The 12,384-nt window shown below is 40.0% G+C and overlaps 1 protein-coding gene across 5 annotated transcripts in view; it reads left to right on the top strand.

Annotated features, from left to right (window-relative positions):
* LOC129361938 (5'-AMP-activated protein kinase subunit gamma-2-like) overlaps nucleotides 1-11,345 on the top strand; it is a 31,686-nt gene extending 20,341 nt beyond the window's left edge. For 3 of the 5 annotated variants that reach the window (XM_055033188.1, XM_055033187.1, XM_055033189.1), the window contains 12 exons: nucleotides 2,369-2,420; nucleotides 4,060-4,166; nucleotides 4,868-4,949; nucleotides 6,587-6,645; nucleotides 6,731-6,776; nucleotides 6,874-6,928; nucleotides 7,026-7,152; nucleotides 7,447-7,612; nucleotides 7,719-7,756; nucleotides 7,830-7,976; nucleotides 8,055-8,148; nucleotides 10,106-11,345. In XM_055033188.1, the coding sequence (XP_054889163.1) occupies nucleotides 2,369-2,420; nucleotides 4,060-4,166; nucleotides 4,868-4,949; nucleotides 6,587-6,645; nucleotides 6,731-6,776; nucleotides 6,874-6,928; nucleotides 7,026-7,152; nucleotides 7,447-7,612; nucleotides 7,719-7,756; nucleotides 7,830-7,976; nucleotides 8,055-8,148; nucleotides 10,106-10,137 (1,005 nt within the window). In that variant the 3' untranslated portion in view covers nucleotides 10,138-11,345. Of the gene's footprint in view, nucleotides 1-16; nucleotides 1,910-2,368; nucleotides 2,421-4,059; nucleotides 4,167-4,867; nucleotides 4,950-6,586; nucleotides 6,646-6,730; nucleotides 6,777-6,873; nucleotides 6,929-7,025; nucleotides 7,153-7,446; nucleotides 7,613-7,718; nucleotides 7,757-7,829; nucleotides 7,977-8,054; nucleotides 8,248-10,105 lie in introns of those variants that run through there. The other 2 variants (XM_055033190.1, XR_008606178.1) reach the window with 2 other exon arrangements.
* The last annotated feature ends 1,039 nt before the right edge of the window (nucleotides 11,346-12,384 follow it).

Consider the following 12,384-nt stretch of genomic DNA (forward strand, 5'->3'; position numbering starts at 1 on the left):
GTGAGTCATGCTAATGACTAATGACTTTGTGAAGTAAAATTATTACTTCACAAAGTCTGTCGTTTATCTATTTTATGAAGCAGAATTATTTTGTAATTATCTGTGACACCCGAAGGCCAAAACTAAAATCAGATGGCAAGGACTCTTTTGTCGGTTTTGGAGAAAGCAGCGTGAGATAAATGCAGTAATTATCCTGCATGGGTCATGGGATGTTTACTCTAACCGTTTTCCCTTTTGGATACACAACAGCAGACTTAAATGCTTCCTGTCTATGACTCATGCGCTTCTTTCCTCAGACTCATAAAAGTTTACTTGGACAGTGGTGGTGGTGAAATCTGCCAGTGCAAATCTCAAGCTCTGTTACTTGAGAGCAGTTCAAGCGAGAGACATCTGTTGACAAACAGGACACCTTGTGACAATTTGTCATGGCACGACAAACAGTCATGAGATGTTATGCTTACAGTTTTTCCCTAGCTATGAAGGGGACACAGTATACCTGTGACAGAAGGCCTTTGCTCAGATGAGCAAACCTAATGCTGTACATCACCCGGAACACATCAACCCTATGCTGACGTATGGTGGTGGCAGCTTCCTGCTGTGGGCATACCTTTCTTTAGCAGAGTCTAGGAAGGAAGTCATATTTGATTGAAAGATGGATATAGTTAAACTCAGAATAATACAGCAATGAAACCATTTAGTCTGAGACATGCAGTCAATGGCAATGTGTTAGACTGGCTGAAAGTACAATCTAATGGAGAGACACTCTGCATTAAAACTATTTCACAAAGAATTGGTAGAAACACACCCCAAAAGTTTTTGCGGTTGTAATTCTTGCAATTGGGGATTCTGTGCAGGGTTGCTGAATACAGATGCAGCCCAGACTTTATTTTTATTTTTGCATTTATTGGAATACTTTGGGTTTTTCTATGTCATAAAACTGCATGGCGTGTTGTCAAAACTACATGTCGCAGTGTGACTACATGTGAAAACGTTCAATGCTTTAAAATAGTTACAATGTGCTCTCTTATCTTCTCAGGCTGAGTTAGCTTTAAGGTATAATCAGATTCCGGCAGTCTGACACAGTATTTCATATCTACCTCCTTTGGCTAAAGAGGAATTACTGATGACTCTTGTGGCTTTAGAATAAAGACTTATCTTAAAAGCTGTCGCAACCCAGCCGCCTGCTGTGATGGTGGATTCGCAAGGTGAATCAGTATTTAACTATTAATGCCTGAACTTGTGGTTCCTCTCTGCCACCTCAAAAAAAAAAAAAGATCACAATGTTATGTTATAATTCACCTTTCGCCATTTTCCATTGTAAGTGCAATTCTCTGAATGGGTGTGTGCCTCCTGGAGGCTTGCTGTAGTACAAAGCAGGCCACATGCCTGGAGTGGTGCAGCGGGATCTGATTTATGAGAGTGCAGTGCAGGGGGAGATTTTGGCTGGAGAAGCGCTGTGTCATCATTACAGAGCACCGCTGGGGAGACTGTGGAGCATCCCAAAGCAGGTGTGGAAGCTTGCACCCCCCAGCCCCCGCCCCTCCTGCTGCAGAGGGTTGTTGTGAAAGTGCTTGGCAGCACATCGGGCGGAAAAACAAGCAGACTTTGCTAATCTCGCAGCATGACGCAGCATATATCCAGCTGAGACCTGAAAGAGATCTAATTAACCCACTTTGTGTTACAAGATGTCATCGCTACGCTATCGGGAAGATGCTTCGTAGATCTGGGTCGTTTTTGTTTCAAGTAATGAACGCTTGATGAGGCATCCCCAGCTTCTTGCTGCTAGGCAACGGGAAGGATTTCCTAATATGGTGAGGCAGCCAGGTTGTCCTGCGTGGAGGGGCGTGTCGTCAGAGCGCGGAGCTTCCTGCTTTTCCCACCCGCCTCGTCCTTCGCTCTTTTCCATTTGGTGAGCTCCCTTTGACTTTTTTTTACGCGTCGGACGACGTCTAAAGACGGTTTGTTGTGCCGGGTTTGAATTTACGCACACGTCTCTGTGAACTGCAGCGGCCCCGCTGCACCAAGCAGACCAGGACCGATCCACTGCGTGTTGCTCAAGAGGGGGGGGTGTTTGCTCAGAATATTACGCGCCGCTGAAGTTGTATATCTTTGTCAGGTTGTCTACTTGTATTTAGCGCACTTGGCAGTATCTTTGAGGCAATAGACGCCGCTCAGCGGCCCTGCTCTTGCTGGGGCCCCCCCCCCTCTCCTCAGTCGGTCTGATCTGCTGTCAGCTGCAGGGAGGGAGAGTCGGCGTCAGCCTGATGCTCACCACCAATTGACTGCAAAGTTTGTTTGTCTTTTTGGCTGTGCGCTGACCAGCTGCGGCGCTCCTCTCTCCCAACTTCTTGCCTGTTTTCTCCCACAGGTCTACGGCTTATTCGAAGGTATGCTGGAGAAACTTGAACTAGATGATGATGGTGAGTGTTCCGCCGAGCCTGCGCTGCGCTTCGCCACTGTCACGCTGTAAATCTTTGCTTTAACGCGATGCGAAAGTGTTGGGATCCAGCAGGTATTGCAGTTGATTCCAGTTTTGTGTTTTGGTCCAGGTTAAAAGGGAAAGGATCTTACCGCAAATAATACTGTAAATCGTCTGTTCAGAATGCAATATGTTTTTACACTGTATGCTGAAGTTTTAAAGATACTAACCAGAGTTGTTTTATGTACAAATTTAAATTTCCAATATAAAAAAATTTTTTTAAAAATGGGGTTAAATTATAAGATTTTACAAAACCCAGATGGAAATAACACCAAGTTCGTCCTGTGTGCCAATGACATCACAAGAGGCAGCATTAAGATCAGCTGGATGAATGACTGGACTTATTTCCACATAGGTTCTGAAACATTTGAGTTACAAGGTGTTAACCCTTGCAAGTATGAGTCATGCATGCATTGCCCCTGACAGGACAGGGGCAATGCATGCAGTTTGAACAATTATTTTGCATACACAAACTTTAGACACATTCAATACTATTGAAAAGTTTTTTGTTTTGTTTGTTTTTCAGGCTCTTTATCACTAAGTGAAACATTTTTATGAAGATGAATTAAACACCAAATGTTTGAAAGTCTTTATTTCTGTAAAGGCATCTAATTATGGCTTTCTGTCCACATTTGATGAAAACATGATCTTTTGAATTAGGTTATTACATCAGAACAATAAAAGAAAAACATTTTAATACAGAAATCTATCCTTAGTGAAAACTAAAAAAGTTTAGTACCTGGTGAAAGATTTCCCAAGAGTGCTTTTAAAACAACAAAACAAATCTCATCAGAGCGCATATTCTAATTTATTGAATATAATTGTGCTTAAGGAGAGATTAAGCACAGTCAGCCTTATTCAACCCTGACCTAACGAAGTCAGGCTTGGGTCAGGTTGGTTATTTTCAGCAGAAGTATCAGTGGATGCAGCAGTTCTGCATCAAGCCTGGCCATTTCTGTCTCCCCTATTCTTTCCTGGCAATGTCAGATTTTCCCAGCATCCATGCAGGATTCTCACATCATACGGGTAAAGCCTTTAGCAGCAGCCATGCAGAATACAGGTAACCTCTTTAGAATGAAGCGTTAGGTATAAAAACAAGAAAAATGCAAATGTTCATAATAAAAATGATACTAATCAGATGATATATGCCTTATGATGTCACAATAGGCGCAGCTTATTTTTCAAGGGATATATTGTACCTGATGGATCTTAACTTTGACAAAATGTCTTGGTGAAGACATGCAAAAATCTTCATTAATCTTCATTTTAGTGGCTTTATGTGAGGTCATCAAATATTGAAAAACAATTTTAATGTTGCTCGCTCTCACTGTTAAGACATAGAGACCCCCCACAAGGACTTTTTCTTCCCAAGATTTTCTACTGTTTGTTTGTTGTTGGCATTTAAAGTAGTGGGTAATTATCAGTAGGCTGGAGCAGGGAAGTGGCTGTAAGTGGTCCGTTTGCTCGTAATGGCTGTTTAGGTTGTTTTGTGTGTGTGTGTGCGTGCATGCATTGTTTCCAAGCTGTCATTACGCATTCCTCAGGAGATTTTACCTTCTTACAAACTATTTTTCTTTCAGCTGCTGAACCCGAGAGTGATATTTACATGCGATTTATGAAATCCCACAAGTGCTATGACATCGTCCCCACAAGCTCCAAGCTGGTCGTGTTTGACACAGCGCTTCAAGTTAGTATACTTTTCTCCCACCATGTACTCTAAACCCCATATATACCAGCTTTGTTTCCATTGTTTAGAAGTTTTCATCTTGGGAATAAAAACAGACTTTCAGGTTTAGTTAATGTACAACAACATTACCTTAGAGCAATTTCTGTTAAATGTTTCGCTGTATTGCCATGAAGCTGTTAAACAGTAATCCAAAGAGAGTAGCACCTCGTTAACTTGTCAATGTTTAACGCTGAGAGTAGAGATTGCCTATCTGAAGGTGTTGGAAGATCAACTCAAAGACATAAAAAATGCAATTCTTGTGTCCACAAGACCCAGAACTAGGTTTCAGCCCCAAGTTTTTGACTAAGTTTGCCAAAAACTGTTGATGTTAAGAGTGGAAGAGCCATTGTCTGTTGTTTTTAGTGAGCAAGTTATTTTTCAAATAGGGCCAGGCTGGTTTGAGAAAGAAGAACTTTGATCCCTCACAAACTAAGATAATTCTGAAAAACCTGTTTTTAAATGACATTTAGTCACATGACCAAATCTTCTAGCTGGAAGGAGATTAAAGAAATTGCTTTACATCAATTGGGCTCAACTTGAAAACAGGTTCTTTTCATACCTGAAACTAATAAAATGACAGAGATGAAGTGACCAGCATGTGACATATGTTTGGTTGGCAGTGTGGTTATATTGGTTAATTAATCTTTATCATTTCATGGCAGGTTAAGAAGGCATTTTTTGCCTTGGTGGCTAACGGTGTGCGAGCTGCTCCTCTATGGGACACAGAGAAGCAAAGCTTTGTGGGTAAGTACAATGAAATGTGTCAATATTAGTTGTAAACTAATATTTTAGTAATCTGGTAAATTGTTGATTATTCTTGCAATTAATCGAGCAACCGGATTAAAAAAAAGATAAAGTAAAACATTGGTAAATCTTACATAACAGCAGTAGTTCTATTGCATATCAACATCAGTCCAATTTTTCACAGTCGATCTTCCCTAATAATATCTTTTCCGTAGTTTAGAAAATTAACCTGTTGTTACTCTGTAACAATAGCATACTTTCTAAGTTAACCTGAAGAAAAGTTATACAAAAATCTGAAATTATATTCAATTCAATAATAAAAATGCAGGCTCATAAATAGGCTTATAAAAAATGCCTGTCCTCCAGCTTTTTGTTTATGTATTCATCTTCAGTCAGTTTAATAGATGAACTCTCGCCTTGCCCAGCTATTTATAGTTTTTGTGTTTATGTTAGTGACGGGATTTGACATCTTTGTTCGTCACACACAGAAACATTTACCAGCACGATGCGCTCGGCCACCCATTTGTTGGGACCTGGATGATATGGAATGAATTTTCCAGCTCGTCCGCCCGCATTGTTAAATCTATCCGCTCACCTGTATAAATACACCGGCAGCGCTCTTTTCCACCTTTCGCTCTGAACCGCCACCAGGCAGCAGCTCCGGGAAGAGAAAAGACTGTTATACACCATTTCTTTAAAATGGAAATGGCGTTTGCCCCTGAAAAACATCAAAACCCGGATATATTATCATCAATAATATATCAATAAAATCAATAAAATCCTCCCAGGTCGAACTTGGAAACTGGATGTTATGCTGCTAACGCTTAGCTTTCGTCAACAACTTAGGCGGGTGTGAGAGCGCTGCGCAACACAAGTAATAACCTGGCCAGAACACGGTGCGCTAAATTAAAAAAATATAATTTAACAAAGCTTTGAGGCAGATAAATTTGCTCGAGGAATTTTAATAATCGAGGTACTCGAATCCCTCGAGAAATAGTTTCAGCCCTACTGTCAACAGACTCGCATTAAACTGTGTTTTAATGATTTAGGGTATTGAATTAAATTAGAAAAAAACATGTCTACTTTTTCTTTATGCCTTGTCAAAGGTGTGTTTAGCTTTTTTAGTTTGTTGGATGAAGATAGTAGAGTGCAGTCCTTAAATGTAAAGGGAAGATGGTTTTATGCCATTGGGCCTATATTTTATTTAAGCCTCATTGTGATCTCTTAATTATTTCCTTTTACTGAGATGGAAAATGTCATTGCAGTTCTGGTTTTCCATAAATAAACAACGAGGCTGCGCTGTGTGTTAGCAGTCATGGCTGGCAGAGCATGTCTCCTTATTGAGTAGAGAACATTAAAGCCATCCCAAGCTATTAAAGCCCAAAGATGACTCATTTATATCGAGTGTAGAAACGTCAAAGCATCTTTGTCTGTTCTCGGGAGTCAAGAGAGGAGCCAGTTGTGAATTGAGTTTGAGCTCTGCTGCCTCTGATGAATAATGAATGTCAAGTCAATGTGAGAATAAAGCAAAAAGGGGAACCAGTGCTGTGCTAACCAACCACGCCCTCTTTCCAGCTGCATGATGCCTGCAGGCATTCCTCTGAGGTGTTTATTGACTTGATCTGTTTTCACTGCAGGAATGCTGACAATCACAGATTTCATCATCATACTGCACAGATACTATAAGTCACCAATGGTGGGTTTAATCAGCATATATTTGAATATTACTTTTTGGTTACTTGTTTTCTAAGTCTGAAGTTGTTTTTTGTTTTTGTTTTTAGGTGCAAATTTATGAGTTAGAGGAACACAAGCTTGAAACATGGAGAGGCAAGTACCTCTAATTGTTGACGCATGCTTACAGTAGTAATCTTCTGATCTTTGTGGGGTTTAATAATCCAGTATTTGCCTCATTCTTTCCTCTCAGAGGTTTATCTTCAAGCAACGTTTAAACCTCTTGTGAACATATCACCGGATGCAAGGTTTTCTAAAATTCCGTTAAACTTCACACATTGTTCTTATTCTGAACCTCTTGATTGTTGCTCTCATGACACGTTTCTTTGTTTTCTGCTTTTGCAGTCTGTTTGATGCAGTGTACACCCTCATCAAAAATAAAATTCACCGCCTGCCTGTCATCGACCCTGTTACAGGGAATGCACTTTATATACTCACACACAAGAGGATCCTAAAGTTCCTCCAACTGTTTGTGAGTTCAGAAATTTTCTCAGTCATTGTGTTCTGTTTAGATACATTTACAAGATTATAATCTGTAAAGCCTAATTAGGTGAAATGTAAACATTCAAGTTTTTCCTCATTTTCATATGCTTGGTTCCCCCTTGTGGTCAATGTGGGAATTGATCAAAAGTCTTTAGATTCATCCTGGCATATCAGAATATTAAGTTATTGCTTCTTATTTATTCATTAAATTGATACCTCTCTATCTCTCTCTCTCTTTAAGTATATAACATAAGACATGTATCAATGCCTTTCACATTCCCAGGTGTGTGAAATGCCAAAGCCAGCGTTCATGAAGCAGACTCTAGGTGAGCTCGGCATCGGGACGTTCCATGAAATCGCTTTCATCCACCCAGATACGCCTATCATTAAAGCCCTCAACATCTTCGTGGAGAGACGGGTGTCTGCTCTGCCTGTGGTGGATGACTCAGGTAAAATCACAATGAACCATTACCAAAAAAATCCCTTTCTGTTATTAATAATTCAAGGTTTTACCTTAATTTGGGGTTTTTGTTTTGTTTTTGTTTTGTCTTGCAGGCAAAGTTGTGGATATTTATTCCAAGTTTGATGTGATTGTAAGTTTACACATTCTGTTTTTGAAGAAACACATAGTTCTCCATGCTGACCCGCTTCTGTTCTTGCGTGCAGAACTTGGCCGCAGAGAAAACTTACAATAACTTGGACATCACAGTGACGCAGGCCCTCAAACATCGCTCGCAGTACTTCGAAGGAGTTGTTAAGTGCCACAAAATGGAAACAATGGAGACCATTGTGGACAGAATAGTCAAAGCAGAAGTGAGACACAAAGACCTGTTTGTGCATTTAGCCACGCAGGACCACCCTGAGGACTGATTTCTCTCGTGTTTGTCCCAGGTTCATCGGCTGGTGGTGGTTGATGAGCGCTCCAGCATTGAGGGCATCGTTTCCCTTTCAGATATCCTCCAGGCACTGGTGCTTAGCCCAGCAGGTATAGATGCTCAGCATTGGTAGCTCTAATCCCCCCCTATCTCTCATTGTCCCAGACCCTGAGCTTCCCCTACCCACCAATCCTCTAACCCTGCCCCAGGTAGGAATAGCACCGGTTTGCCTCGTGGCTGCTCATAGCCCGCAGAAGGCATGGTGTTTGTCCACTTTCTGCTTGTTCTGCTGGATTATACTTTCTGCACCAGTGCTTGTTTACACAGAAATCAACTCTCTGCACTTTACTAAAACATACAGTAGGAAAGAGCTCTGCTAGTTTTTCACCTGGTGAATAACTATTCCTCGTGTTTAAAATTCAGCTCCTGGAGGTTTTGGCTCATACTGTCCATGGCTGTGTTTTGTTTATCGCAGACGGCTCTTTGATGCGAAGCATGTTTGGTATTGATGTGCTTGGGTAGAAAATAACAAGCTAGCTGAGTTTTAACCAGCTCTACAGGGCATCTCTGGGTCTGGGCCTTAAACCCCCAACAGATGAGAGTTGGTGGGATGCACTTCGAAGAAAACGTACTCACCGGCACTCATTAATTCATAAATTCGACACAGTATCCATCGACTGTTCTTACAACCGACTGCAGTGTTTGGGCCTCCACTAAGAGTGAAAGATTTGGTGTACAGTGTTATTGCTTACCTATTAATTGTTTTTATATATTTCATCTTTTATGGTTGTTTTTGAAATTTTACTCCTTTATAAACATTGTTTTCTTTTCTTGGGTTTTGTGGGAACATATTGAGTCTTTCATTGTTGTTTGGATTTTAGTTTCCATACACAAGGACCAGCAAAATTTGGAAAATCTCTAGTCATGTTTCCCTTTCTGGCATATTTTTTAGGAACCATGGTAGTTTCCATTTTAAAGCCCACCTCCCAAATATGACTAGGTTGGCTGAAAACAGCCCCAGGGTGGTAATGTTTATTTCCCTGAAGCTTTAGGGTAGAGTTGTTTTGAAGGAGGGTTGTAACATTTCTGATTGGTTGCATTTTTCAACATATTTTGAATGAGATGTGTGCTTTTGGTTGTCTCAGCAGCCAGACGGAGCAGAGACCAAGGAATATATTATTATCACCTTGTTAGAATATTTTAGCAAATTTATCTCCCAAAACACATAAAGAAAAGTATAATCCTTTAGGAATGTGCAGAATGAATATAAATATAATGTGATGCGGTTTCACAGAGTAACAGATGTGAAAGAATCAGAAGTCTCGGCTGTAGATGTCCAGGTTTTTATCCTGATTTGAGCTTCAATTCCTCTTAAATTCCTTTCAAATCCATCAGAATGTTTATGAAATGCATAAACCAGTCAGAGCTTGGAATGACTTCACCCACGTTATAGGAGTTTATCGTTTTATTGCTGAAAATCTCAGGTTTTATTGTCATGTAGCGACACACAAACTGCAAAGCAGACATTGGCTGCAAAGCAGTAACACTTGTAGTTGAAGCCCAATTTACATGAACGAAGGGGGTCGGAGGGTTAAGGTAATAAAGCTCCAGCTGATAAAATTCAGGGTCGCTTCACTCAATCATGTCTTCTCTCCACAAAGGTCTAGTTTTGCAGAACCCGGCCATGTTTATCTGTGCAGAAACATACTGCCCAGACAAAGCAAAGAGACCAAACAAGTACTTTCCCCAAAAACACAACAAGGAACAAAAAGCTTATTCCAGTTTTAAATTTTCAAAATGTCTTCAGCCTCCAGATGATGATCTGAGAGAAGTCAGACCACCAAGTGTAAAATCTAATCCATAGCACCTCTGTCAGCCACCGTTGTAACAATATTACTCTATTGGTTTTAATGTCTTGCCTTATTGGTGTGTCTAACATTTGAACGATTAATAGTTTTGACATCCTGCTGCACGATTCCTACACAACTCTTAACTTGTGAAAACGAGTTTTAACTTGGGGTCCCTGAGACAGTGATCAATGACTTTACTCTGCTGTTATCTTTGCAGATGCCTGTAAGGAGGAGAATCTTACTGAATGAGTTTGTGGTGCATCAGCTTTTTTGTAATGGAAGTGAATGAACTTATAGTTAATGGTTGATTGTGTGAAGCCGGTGTGGAAGTCCTGGAGACCGTCACCATCAGCGGGACTGGAGCGGCTCTGAAAGGCCTGATGCAGCTGAGTGAAGTGGATTTTTTTTTTTTGTTTTTTTGTTTTTTGTTTTGTTTTTGTTTGTTTTTTTGCACTGAGGAATGAGTTTTCCTTTTTTCTTCCAGTTTGTTTAAACACTGATCAGATGCATTAAAGATATATTATAAAATATATGCAAACACATGCAGATGAATACCGGATGGGGAAGTGGAGGATGTTTTCTGATGGGCTTTAACTAGTTACAGTCATGCAGCTCTCATCAGATATAAAGTCCCATTTCATACTTTAGTATGAAATCTTTCAGTTGTAAAGCTATACTTCTACCCACAGAGATTGGACGACTGCTGTCATGAGGAGAATAATGGCCAGCGCCAACATAACATCGCTCAATGCCCAACTATTCGTGCCTTTTCGCGTCCCTGGCACCCCACTTCACTGTGGTCCTTTTGAGTTTACGGTTTCAAATGAAAGCTGTAGTTTTCGCATGTTGCTGCAATAAAGAAAAACACAGTTGACATTTTCAACCCCACGCTCCAGAGGTTGTCTTTAATTTAGTTGGGTTATTAAAAAAACTTGTTCGAATGAAAGGATTTCTGGAAGATCAGACAAGAAGAGGAAGCATAACATCTTTGGAGCATTGGTTTGGTTTCTCCCTGTCAGCATGACTTCAGAGGGCTTTTTTTTTGTAATGGAAAAAAAAAAAGATTGAAAATTTATTTTTAGGGGTTTTAAAGACATTTTTACAGTGTATCCCCAGTTGCTTGGAGGCTTCACACAAAGCTGCTTGGAGCTGCTTGTGTTTCATCTGGATTTGAACAGGACTCATCTCCATCTTCTGTAAAAGAGATTTGTTCTCAGAAACCATGTCACAGAAAGCTTTATTTTTATGAATGTGTTAAGTCTAAAGAGAGTTCAGTTTTAATGTTATTTTTGTAAATATATTGTGGCAATATGTCTAAATCAGAGAAACTTTGTATTGAATCAACATGTACTGTAAATGTGCAAAGCATGACAAACTACACTTCAGCAGAATGAATGTTCTTTGTTTTACTTTTTCTATTTTTCTGGCTGCAGAAAAATAAACAGACACTGAATGTACTCTAAAGCTGAGTCATTTTCCTGCATTACTGATTTCTGTATTTAGTTACTGGAAGCAGAAATTTGAAATCCTTGGTAGTATCGTGAGGTCTTGGGACATCAGTCTACATATTTTGACCATGCTTAACCTTATAGTGTTGTGGTGGTGGACTGGTGTCGGTCCCCTGCATTCAGACTGTAAGTGTTATAGAGGTTCTATATAAAGAAAAATAAAATTAACATCAAATGTGTACAAATTTTCATCCCTAAAAAGTACAGTCTTTCTCTTTGAAATGAAATTGAAAAATATTCAAATAGTACTCTATAGTTTTGAATGCACTTTATTTTTATGCATACATTTTAACCAAGCCTGACTTCAAATTATTTTGTGTATATGTTTACATGCAGTCATCTGCACCAATAAGTAGCCAAATTAATAACTTAAGCTTTTTTGTGTTGAGAAACATTCAACCAGCCTCCAAAAACTAATGAAGACACACATGTCACGCTGTGTGTTAGAGTTTTCTCTTTTCACAGCTTGAACACGGTTTGGGTGTTGATGCCAGGGAGCTGGAGCTGGCAGATACCAGACACAGACTTTCCCCCCTCAGTCTTCTCTCTCCTGCCGATTATCATGCGAGATCAGGATCCTCGTCTCTCTCAAAGAGCCGACGCTTCGCCAGCTTCAGACAGCAGAGAATTCTTTACCAAAACGAGCCGCTGAGCTCTCGGCCCTCCTTGTGGCAGGCAGCCCTCCAGATTAAACCAATGCCGTTGGACTGGGGCTGTTAGACAATATTTATTTCAATTCAACGAGTTAAATTTTACCTTTTTTTTTTCCTACAAATATGTTAATGGAATTCTGACGGTTGCATGAAATATAAGGTTTTGAGGTGTTGTGGTTAAGAGAGTCTGTCAGGCGTTCTGGAACATGAATACACCTAAAATAAGCAGGGCAGTGATCACTGGACGGGAATTAATAAACTGTTTTAGACATATAATACTAACTACTAGACACATTAATTAGACATATCTTTGAACTACTTCTGTTTATTTCGGC

Source organism: Poeciliopsis prolifica, unplaced genomic scaffold (genome assembly GCF_027474105.1).
Source record: "Poeciliopsis prolifica strain line A6 unplaced genomic scaffold, Auburn_PproV2 SCAFFOLD008, whole genome shotgun sequence".
Classification (NCBI taxonomy): domain Eukaryota; kingdom Metazoa; phylum Chordata; class Actinopteri; order Cyprinodontiformes; family Poeciliidae; genus Poeciliopsis; species Poeciliopsis prolifica.